Here is a 12,342-nt window from a genome sequence, read left to right as displayed (position 1 = left end):
TTATAGTTATTAAACTCTCACAAGTTTTGTAGACGTCATCCCTCGTTTCCTTGGTTTGTGTTTTCTGTTCACCCATGGCAGCTTTAATCACATCCACCTCTCGCTGGGTAAACTGCAAACTCGTTTTTATCTCCTGTATTTCTCTGGTCATGTCGTCGAGTCTCTTGTTGTTTGTCTCCATAATTAGTTGCACGAAACCTTTGAAGTTTTCCTGCTGTTGGTTCATCAGCGCGATATACTGTACATCTGTTTCTGCTGATCCACAATGTCCATTACTTGCGCCGCTCTGATACACTTCTTCTGCCTCCATATCCTCATTCGCTTCTGATTTATTAGCTCTTTTCCCTCTTGAAGGCATTTTAATAGTTATAGAATTTGTTCAAAGACTTGAAAGTGTAGAAGATGTGAAAAATCGTTATGATTTTTCACATCCGTGAAGTGTAGATTATAAAGTTTCATGATACTACAGCTTCCAGGATGAGTCAGAAAAAGTCAGGAGACAGAGGCTTTGGAGATGCAGAAAGAGGGAGTGTGGTGAACAGACAGAGCTGGGGGTGTAACTTGTTTCATAAAAAGCACACACCAGTAAAACCAGGGCAGCATTTTGTCTTCCATCTGTATTTATAACATCTCGTACTCAGTAGCTCCCACCAATCGTGTGTAGTATCAGGAAAGAAGAAAACAACACACATACACTACATACGCGGTGATGTGTTCACATGTGATTTAATCCTGTTTCTGCTGTTAAAACACTGCAGCTTTGTCAGAGAGAGGAAAATAAATTAGGGTGAGAAAGGAAGTGACACACAAAAAGCTTAAGACAGAAGGATCCCTTCACTAAGATATGGATATTCAATAAAAGGTCTGAAAACCCATTAAATGCAATTACCTTAACCAAGCTGTCACGTTCGAACCAAATGCTCATCATTAAAATGTCTACAAATGGCCTGATGTCATTTTATATCAGCACTTTTCAATGTCAATGAAGAACAAATCGATTTTTTTTTTTCCAAAGGCACAATGCTTTAGATTCAGCTTTTTCAACTGCGACCAGTGCTGCATGGGGCCATTAGCTGACACTGAATGATATACAGCTGGAGGGTGTCTGCCCGTGAACAGAGCTCCCTTAACACCTGACACACTAAGCACAGCTCTCTATCTCATGAAGAGCCCTTATCCATTATAACCAGACAGATAGAAAGATAAATAACCCAGTGAGGTCCAGTATGTGTTTTATTTTGTCTTTAGTCCAGTGGCTGCTACATGTAAGGGCATCACGTGGTTTATCTGTTTGATTACAGCTATAAGGATTCCATTTACCGAGGTACAGTAGTTAACATGTGAGACCACAGTTTGTTTCCTATTTTCAACCAACAGAAAACCTCTATTTTACCCACAACCACAATCAGTAGCCTTAAAGGTACAGTCAGCGATTTCTAATTCATTACACATTTTGTCATATCCAGCTAAATTTTCTCTGCCTAGCCATCCAGACCTGCTCCACCACTTCCCCTTACAGCCTATACAATGAGGAGGAGAAAGACAGAGGCACAAAAAATGTTTTAAAAAGGATTATAACTATAATCAGGTGAAGCTGAGACCTGTGTAAACATAGCTACATGGTGCTTTTCTAAATGGAGAGAGCTCCTGCATTTAAAAGGGATGTGGATAGACACAGAGGTTGTTCTTCTTCTACTGGACAGGTGGCTCAGTTATTTGCTATGTGCCACTGAAAATTGTTTTGGCAACAGGCTAGCCTTTGTGGTGGTGTTATTTGTGCCACATTTGCCTGTTTGCTAAATCAACTTTTCCTGGGATATTCCACTAAAGTTCTATAGAGGAATCACCAAGTCTGTTTTCTGCTCATCCATCACTGTCTGGTTTGGCTCAACAACCAAACAGAACAGACTCCAGTGAACAGTCAGAACGAGTCATCGGTGCCAGCCTGCCCTGCAGAGAGGACCTGTACACCTCACGGGTCAAAAGGAGGGCTGAGAGGATCACTGCAGACCCCTCACACCCTGGACACAATCTCTTTGAACTCCTCCCCTCTGGGCGGTGTTACAGGTCACTGTGCACCAAGACAACCAGGCACAAGGACAGTTTCTTCCCCCAGGCCGTCGCTCTGATGAACACTTAACCCATAACTGTATGGCAGAACGACAACCCTCAGTGCAATACCTTGTAAATATATCTGCTATATATCTGCATCTAAACTTAACCTAAACCATAGGCTTTATCTTTCCTCACTCCACTTTCATCTAAGATGGTATCTTCCAGCTTCTGACTGGCTGAACACACCTGAGCCAGGTAATCAGCAGCAGGTCAGGCAGGGATAGTTGGAAAACAAGCGGGACAGCACCCCCTCGAGGACTGGAATTGGCCACCCCTGACTTAAACCATCATCTGTCCCTCAGTCTAACCAAATTGTTTTTGTGGCTAAACCTCAACAAACCTTTACCAGGGCACTGTCACAGCATAACAGTTTCTCCTAATTCCCCAATAGGTCATATCAAAGGGTACGGACAGACAACCTAGCCTATATTAGGACCACGGCAAGAGGACTTGTTAATTAGCTGACAGGTTCTCAAACATCAGCTTGGCCCTGGCTGTTATTTCTGGTCTACAATTCTCTCACAATCAGAGAACATTCGCTAAAGATGGCTACACACAAACACACACAGTAACCTCTCAGGCCAGGTAGCATTCAGTATTCTGTTGAACAGACCCTTCTCTCTGCTCTATTATTAACACTTCAATTCCACATAATAGAGTGCAGGTCATTCATTAGGTTCCTTTAAAATGATGATCAGAGGAAGAAGGGGAGGAGTGAGAGAGCACGGGTCAGACTGGGAGAGAGGGACTCAAAGCCTGTGCACGTGGTAGCGCTGATAGACCACTGAAGCCTTTTTTATGCCATCAACATTTTAAGCGCAGCCATTCTCTCGCTGCTGATAGCTCAGGGGGAAAAATAAAGTCTGTTTAATCTTATGCTCGCAGCCTTCCACACATTAAAACAGGCACATTAACCGCGCACTGCCTCGGATGAAATTTCTATTGCATGTTTGATATTGGGATTCTTCTTCATTATGCCAGTGTTTCAGTCTTTTTTTGTTTTTCTCAAATTGCTTCAACTTCCTCTCTTCTATTGTGTGGCTTTATTTATTAAACAAATGGTTGAATAAACGTTCTATTATCCTTATAACCTGAGTTTTGTAAACTGGATTTTAAACAACTGAAAAGGTGCAAATGTTCAGACAGTAATAAATGAGCACAGTAAAACATTGTGTTTTCTATTGATTGTCATTACATCTACTACAACACTATGTGATGTTTTCCTTTTTGTCTTCCGAGCACTGTGTGTGTGTGTGTGTGTGTGTGTGTGTGTGTGTGTGTGTGTCATGTGTCGGTCTGTCTGTAAGAGATAATGAGGCAGTCTGTGCTTCAACCGGCCAACCCCCGGACATAGCCATGAAGTCCTGTGAGCTGGCTGCTGAAGTGAAAAACTGGGGGCACATTTTCTGACGAACTGTGACCTTATACTCAGCTCAGCTCTGCAGCAACACATCTACAACAAATGAGATTCCAAGTTGCTCAGTTCCTCCTCAGCCTTCAGCAACAACAAGCCTGCAGCGACGGGAGGAACTCGTGCTGCCTGACAGGATGGGCTCCAGACAGTGACATGAATTAAGAGGAGGAGGATTTGCTTTAAACAAACAGTGAAACATTCAGCATCAGTCTTTTCCCATCGTGCTAATATACAGATGAGCAAGGATCTGCCACTAACACAAGAACAAATCAAAACAAACACAAAAGCCGAGTGTTTTTCTAAAACTTCAGATATTTTGCTTTCCTATCTTCTGAGCAACTATCACTTAATTTTGTCAGACCTAATTCAGTTTACAAGATCATGTAACAGAAAAAAGGCAGTCTCCTTTCTGACAACATATCACACACTGATGTACTTGCAGAAAAAAATCCATGAGGCCTTTATTTTAGAGGCTTGGGTTTCATCTGACATGTGCTCAAAAATCCAAAGTTCCAGAGGTGAAAGCTTTAAGACAGGGTTGCTGTCTCTTACCTTCTTCTTGGACTTGAAAACGTTACAGCGGAAGACATTACTCTGTCCGTCTCTGGCGATGTAGCTGAAAATCTTCAGATCCTGGGAGTCATGAGACACATAGAATATCCTGAAAGACAGAATAAAATTGCACAAAAATGAAAGAAAAATGTGAATATAATTCAAAACTGAATCAGAACTTGGATTCTAAATTTCTAAATATATGTTATGGGGCAAAACAGGCACCAAGCCCGTCTCTCTCTAGGGTTTCAGTGCAGCACTATTTAATCCAATGTCAAGTGGACCAACCTTTAGCCCTTGGGATAAAAGAAAGCAGTTTAGAAAGTTGTGATAAGATTATGGGTAAAGTATTAGTTAAATAAACTGGCAAGTACACACTTTCTCAAAGACTCTAAGTATTTGATACACCGCCGATTTTTCAAGTTTTCCCACTTACAAAGAATGAACAGATCTGTAATTTTCATCGTAGGTACACCTCAACTGTGAGAAACAGAATCTATAAAAAAAATTCCAGTAAATCACAGTTAGATTTTTAAATAATTTATTTCCTTTTTATTGCATGAAATAAGTATTTGATCACCTACCAACCAGCAAGAATTCTGGCTCTTACAGACCTGTTAGTTTGTCTTTAAGAAGCCCTCCTATCCTCCACTCATTGCCTGTATTCATTGCACCTGTTTGAACTCATTACCTGTGAAGGGATAACCAGTTCTTGCTACCATGCTAACTCTGAGAGACGAGGCAGTCCAAGTAACTTCAAAACAGTGCTGATTTATTCAAAGGATCACAGGTAAAATTAACATTGCACCTCCAAACTGCTCGCAGGCAGATGAAAGATGAAAGACCCTGAACCAAACCAGGCCTATACATTTATCTCTTCGGTTGGGCTAGCCCCATACTACACAGAAACATCAACCGCGACGTCTCTGGTGCCAGCTTTGCAGCTGGCCATAATATTATGGCTAAGGCTACAGTTATACACATCATAATAATAATATTAAACATCCTGTCTGCTGACAGTCATCAACTTTTCTCTCTAGTTATCCTTGACCATATGCACCCTGTAAAAACTCATGAGCATGACTAAGCATTTAACAGTCTAAGTAGGCATCCCGTCTCCACTAAACATTTCTAATACATAAAGTATCTATCCAATATCTATCTGACTAAAAATACCTAACACCTGTATAAAACACACCTGTCCCCACACTCAATCTATCAGACTCCAACTTCTCCACTATGGGCAAGACCAAAGAGCTGTCTAAGGACACTAGGGACAACATTGTAGACCTGCACAAGGTTGGGATGGGCTGCAGGACAATAGGCAAGCAGCTTGGTGAGAAGGCAACAACTGTTGGTGCAATTATTAGAAAATAGAAGAAGTTCAAGATGACTGTCAATCTCCCTCAGACTGGGGCTTCATGCAAGATCTCACCTCGTGGAGTATCAATGATCCCGAGAAAGGTGAGGGGTGAGTTTAGAACTACACGGGAGGACCTGGTCAATGACCTGAAGAGAGCTGGGACCGCAGTCTCAACGCTTACCATCAGTAACACACTACACCGTCATGGCTTAAAATCCTGCAGCACACGCAAAGTCCCTCTAATCAAGCCAGCACATGTCCAGGCCTGTCTGAAGTTTGCCAAAGACCATCTGGATGATCCAGAGGAGGCATGGGAGAAGGTCATGTGGTCAGGTGAGACCAAAATAGAACTTTTTGGTATAAACTCCACTTGCAGTGTTTGCAGGAAGACAACGTCTGACCTCTGTAATTGTAAACAAAAGTTTCGGTACCAAATATTAAGTTCTATTTTTCTATTGTATCAAATACTTATTTCATGCAATAAAATGGAAATAAATTCTTTAAAAATCTAACAGTGTAATTTTGTAGATTGTCTCTCACAGGTGAGGTGTACCTACGATGAAAATTACAGATCTGTCCATTCTTTGTAAGAGGGAAAACTTGAAAAATCGGTGGTGTATCAAATACTTACAGTATTTGCCCCACTGTATATGTGACTTCGAGTCAGGAAGCTGAGTGACACACACTGAAAGTCAGGCAAACTTTGATTCCAGGTAAAAATAACACTTCATATGAAAAGTGTGAGGAGGAGATGGTGGAGGTAACACTAACAAAAATGTCTATCCTGTGTGACAGAGGATGAAGGGGGAACTAAGTCTGAGACAGAAATAGAGTTCTCTGAGACACTGTGTGCATTATATTTGGTGTTGCTCAGTGAACTTAAAATATCAAGTAGCTAAAAGAAACAACTGAAACCTTAACCAGAACAGCTTCCTAATGGGACAGTTAGTGCCATATTAAAAGTGCTTCATGGGATATTGGGAGCAATTTATCACAGTGAGACAATGGGCAAAAAGGCACGGAGAAGAAATTAGATTTTGCAAAGGACCATGTTGAGTAAATGTGTGTCTTGCTGTGTTTCAACTGTATGTGCATATTTGTGTGTTTGTGTACTAAAAATCTAATACTCAATGACATTTCTGTGGTATTTCGTTTGGCCTTTTCTGTGGGAGCTTGACTAGATGAGGTCTGATCGTTTTGTCTTTGAAGAGCCTGCTTAGCAAACTGTCAAAATAACAGACAGCACTATCTGAAGTGACTCATACGATCTCACTCACTCACGTGTTTTCATTTCTCGTGGGGAGCTAACGCTGACCTACACTGCCAGTCAAATCTGAAAGATCTGGAGAAGACCTGTATGGAGGAGTGGGCCAAAATCCCTGCTGCAGTGTGTGCAAACCTGGTCAAGAACTACAGGAAACGTCTGACCTCTGTAACTGTAAACAAAAGTTTCGGTACCAAATATTAAGTTCTATTTTTCTATTGTATCAAATACTTATTTCATGCAATAAAATGGAAATAAATTCTTTAAAAATCTAACAGTGTAATTTTGTAGATTGTCTCTCACAGGTGAGGTGTACCTACGATGAAAATTACAGATCTGTCCATTCTTTGTAAGAGGGAAAACTTGAAAAATCGGTGGTGTATCAAATACTTACAGTATTTGCCCCACTGTATATGTGACTTCGAGTCAGGAAGCTGAGTGACACACACTGAAAGTCAGGCAAACTTTGATTCCAGGTAAAAATAACACTTCATATGAAAAGTGTGAGGAGGAGATGGTGGAGGTAACACTAACAAAAATGTCTATCCTGTGTGACAGAGGATGAAGGGGGAACTAAGTCTGAGACAGAAATAGAGTTCTCTGAGACACTGTGTGCATTATATTTGGTGTTGCTCAGTGAACTTAAAATATCAAGTAGCTAAAAGAAACAACTGAAACCTTAACCAGAACAGCTTCCTAATGGGACAGTTAGTGCCATATTAAAAGTGCTTCATGGGATATTGGGAGCAATTTATCACAGTGAGACAATGGGCAAAAAGGCACGGAGAAGAAATTAGATTTTGCAAAGGACCATGTTGAGTAAATGTGTGTCTTGCTGTGTTTCAACTGTATGTGCATATTTGTGTGTTTGTGTACTAAAAATCTAATACTCAATGACATTTCTGTGGTATTTCGTTTGGCCTTTTCTGTGGGAGCTTGACTAGATGAGGTCTGATCGTTTTGTCTTTGAAGAGCCTGCTTAGCAAACTGTCAAAATAACAGACAGCACTATCTGAAGTGACTCATACGATCTCACTCACTCACGTGTTTTCATTTCTCGTGGGGAGCTAACGCTGACCTACACTGCCAGTCAAATGTTTGAAATGAATGAGAAAGTGTGTCCAAGCTATCGACTGGTAGAGTACATTTGTTTCTCAGAGACTTACACTAACCCAAACCTAACCTTTAATCAAGTTGTCACCATAAAATTCAGTGATTTACACGTTGGGGACCAGCATCTGGTCCCAATGAGGAAGGAGAGTCCCCACTATGTAATAATAGGACGTGCGCACGCAGAGCTGGAGAGCTTCAGTTTGATTTCTGATGCAGTGCACTGCTGCAAAAACGTACCAGGCTCATAAAGTTCACATTTTAAGGATGCATCAAATCTGGCATAACTTCCCACAGGTGCTTAAGTGATATTACAGGGTTTCACATGACATTATCAGGGGACAATACCAACCACATTAGAAAACACCTGTTTCAGAAATTCAAACTCCACATGTGAGAGTTCAACTATGCAAAAACAATTTCATAACACGAGGATGGGATAGCAGCTTAGAATGTCACTTCACAGAGCAAACAAATACATTAAGATTAAAAATCAGATATACTGCATGTAATGTTTCTGTTCAAATGTTTGTCTGGTGTGGAGGACTTTCTGATATGTTTCACTTTATCCTGTTTGTCAAAGGAAAACTATAATCTATTACAGCTTTTATTTTTATAGGTCCAGCCATAGATTCTGCCAATTATGATCGTTTATTTTACCAAAGTGTGCAGTTCACACACTACAAATGTTCAGACAGGTTGAAAACAAGCCAGTAGTTTAGATAGAATATTTACCACTTTATCTGAAGGGAAAATAAACAGAGAACACACCTTGGACCAGTGCACACAACTACAGCAAACACGGTCAGTTAAACTTCAACTACTTGGTTTAATTTTGTGGTAATTTTCTTACCACAGAAAATAAGAGGCTCAGAACAGAAAATGATGCTGTGAAAATGCAGTTTGGTAGAGTACCTGCTGGAAAATACTGAGAAATAAGGCAACATTGCTGTGTGGCACTAAAAAAAAATCAGGCAGGGTGAGTATCTAGAACTTAATGAGGTCAGCAGAAACTTTTTTGTACGTGCCTATGTCAACAAACACAGATGGCTAACAGGACCTGTTTGATCATTTGTTATCTCCTGGAGGAAAACTGACCACTCCCATCCGGCTGCTCTTCACAAAAACCCTTTAGGTACCTGCTCTTCCAGCTCTTTCCTTGTACACCTGCCACCCCTCAATCCCAAGTCGCTGTGATAAAACTCCCCAACGGATTTCTTTAATGACAGGAGAAAGCACAGCACAAAGCCCAGTGGCACAGAGATGACAGCTCAGATACATCTCTATCAACTGTCTCCAGCAACAACAACTGCCAGCATCCAAGTGAAGGAGAATCACACAGATCAGATCTTGAAATAACAGAGGCAGGTTTGAACAATACAACTGGACCAAAGACATTTGTTCACAGCAGTTTAAAGATGTTTCTTTATTTTTCAATCCCTCACAACCAGCATATAAATTGAGACGTGTCATTTTCATCTGCTTGAAGAAATTTAAGAGTCAGCAATGACAAGGCAGGTTCTGTGATCCCAGCACAGACACAGTAAACAAATGCAGTTACACAAAACACGGAAGACTGATGAATCATTAGTAAGGAGTCAAGCATGAGGCACAGCTCTTCTGCCAAGAACCAATGTTAATCAATTTTAATGTTAGATTATACAGATAATATCAGATCTCTGGCAGACAACCATCCACAATAAATGATTTGACATCAGTTTCTCAGACATCATTTTTCAGCAGTGTCTAGAAAGGTCACCGAGTTCAGCGGCCATGTTTTTCCACCAGCATGCAAGTCAACAGACCATAATGGGCTGTCTGATACCTGTGGGGGTGCTGGTGCCATCCTATGACTTCACAGGTAAAAGAAGAACACAGTGAGATCTTCTGTAGCTTTTGGTGAAGTGGTTCATTGCGACTGAGCTGCTGTGCTGTGTATTTTTAGGGTTTTTACGACCTGTTGTTATGGTTATTTTACCAAAACTCACTGTGTGTATAAAATGAATTTGAATTTCCTTTTTACACTAACCTGATTTTAAAATCATGTTAATTAACTTGCAGTTTTTGTCTGCTGTATTTCGGCACATCAGCTCCTTCCTGTTGATACTGAAACCAGTGGCAGGAATGTGTATGCACATCTTCATGTTTGTGCATGACACACACACAAACAAAAAAAAAAAAAACAGGGATAACCAGTGAAAAACCTCTACAGCACTACTGTCAGAAACAACCTCCACAGAAAATCTTTAATTATAATACAATGAAATACTAAAATGTTACAGATGTGGTCAGTATTTTCTGGCAGAAGGGAGCTTGACCCTGTTGACGTGTATGCAAACAGAAATCTCAGCACAACATTTTAAAGGTTTCAGTGACCTTTTAACTTTTAGTGATATTTTATCTAGAATGATTATTTTTAATCATTAAATTGCCAGTGAAGCTCACTGTTCAAAACATTCTTTCTTATACTAACTGTTACTGCCATCTGCATCCATAAAGTTTATTAATCGACAGTAAAATATCTTGGCTTACAGCACATCAGTCAAACTTTAATCCTATGGATCACAACTTGTTCTATTTATGTGCCTCAAACATAACATATCAGTCAGGATGTGGGTCTTACCGAAAGGTGTCAGTTTTGATGTGGAATTTAAAATTAGAGACGACTTATGTCTTATTCAGAATGTATTTAGAATTTAGTGGATGAAGCAAAGGGAGAAAGAGCAGAAGACTGACTGAAAGCCCAAAGAGTGTGAGCGAACTTGAGAGAGGAACGCTCAAAGGAAACAAGAGAGGCAGAGAGTGAGTGTGTGCAGGATTACAAGTGAATAGCTAGATAGAGAGCGGGGGGAGACAGATTGTGAATGAATAGGGAGTTGAACAGACAAGGAGACAAGGAGACAGCGGAGCAAAGCAGTTGATCCATGACAAGTTAAAGTTTAGCGGTGCATTAAAAACCCTCCTGGTGCTTCACATTTGCTGTCCTCGTCAACTTCTGTCTTAAAACTACGAGTCACATGCACAAATAAACAGACATGAAAGCCAGCTACTGTTCTAGTATTCATTAACATCTGACAGGCAGTGTGATGCCACATTAACAGGACTCTCAATAACTGCACACTCACTCAACTAAGCTTGTTAATAAGCCCTTGTTGTCACCAGTCTCATGCAGGGCATTGTGATGTGATGCCTGACTAATGAAGTGGGCTTGTTTTTAAAGGCCTTGGCCATTTTCCCTTTGATATATGGCTGCCTGAAACACGGCTGCTATAAATCAAAGGCTAAGTGGCAATAATCTTTAATTACACACACACACACACACACACACGCACACGCACACACGCACACCGACAATCACACACTTACTGGAAATAACACCGTAACACACCTGTGCCAGGCTGTAGATGTGTGGCGGTCAATTTGAGAAGGAGCATTGTGTTCAGGACAGAAAGCCAAACATCATTTCTCAGCATTAAACATTCTGTCACTGGAAATCTGTGAAAGCTCCAGTATCAGCTTCGGTACTGTGAAACATGGGACGCTGTAGAGCGTCAGCCTGGAAACAATGACCAGGCAGCGCCATGAAGGCATCCTGCTGGCTGATAGTACTGGTTCGTGAATGCCTTTAATTTTAGTCAGTTTCTGGCTAAAATATTTTGCACTACAGAATTTATGCTGCACACTTCTACAGGAAAATGAAGGAGAAATGCCTTGAAAAAGTCTCTGCTCTATTTTGATCCAAATAAAACTAACTTTAATCATCACCTCAAATGAAACTACGGGCAGCGGTGTTTGACATAAAAACTTAAACAGCGGTGAAAAGGTTAAAACTACGGCCCATCAAAAAAATTGGATTTGCGATGTGTCAGTTCGATTTACAATGTGTTAAAACTCTGATTTTTAATTACACTGCCCTCAGTGAGGCTAAGTTCTATTTGTAAAAGCGTTTGCCAGGTTGAGCACCAAACAGCTTCACAGTGGAGATGTTACAACCTTTCAAAGATTCTGGCCAGTAATTACAACCTGCTCTGCCCATTAGGCTAATTGGTGTTACAGGGCCAGACCCACATAAAGAGACTATCTCCTAATACTTTTCTGAATTATTGTGTATTGTTGATCACTCTGCAGTGAGACAGCGCCTGATTTTACTTAAATGATATTAAATACCTGAGGATCAGGGCCCATTCCAGTTTGTGTATGGTGTGGAAGGACTGTTGCCTTCTGGTGCAATTGGTCTCTGGAACAGGGACCCACTAACGTCATGAGCTCAAATTCTAAAGCAAAACCGGTGAGGAAACTGCAATGTGCTGTGAGAAAGCTGCTATGTAAGGGACAAGACTTGACTATCCATCCATCCATTTTCCTTCCGCTCATCCGGAACCGGGTCACGGGGGCAGCAGTCTAAGCAGAGATGCCCAGACTTCCATCTGTCCAGACACTTCCTCCAGCTCCTCCGGGGGGATACCGAGGCGTTCCCAAGCCAGCTGAGAGACATAGTCCCTCCAGCGAGTCCTAGGTCTTCCC

The 12,342-nt window shown here is 41.0% G+C and overlaps 1 protein-coding gene across 1 annotated transcript in view; it reads right to left on the bottom strand.

The window, feature by feature from the left end:
* The window catches only part of LOC109961263 (capon-like protein), a 124,945-nt gene that overhangs the window by 51,586 nt on the left and 61,017 nt on the right, over window positions 1-12,342 (bottom strand). Inside the window, 1 exon segment of the mRNA XM_020601948.1 lies at window positions 4,082-4,190. Coding sequence (XP_020457604.1) covers window positions 4,082-4,190 — 109 coding nt within the window.

Source organism: Monopterus albus, unplaced genomic scaffold (assembly GCF_001952655.1).
Source record: "Monopterus albus unplaced genomic scaffold, M_albus_1.0 scaffold53.1, whole genome shotgun sequence".
In the NCBI taxonomy this organism is placed as follows: domain Eukaryota; kingdom Metazoa; phylum Chordata; class Actinopteri; order Synbranchiformes; family Synbranchidae; genus Monopterus; species Monopterus albus.
Note: the sequence above shows the minus strand (reverse complement) of the source record. Positions and strands in the feature narration are given on the sequence as shown.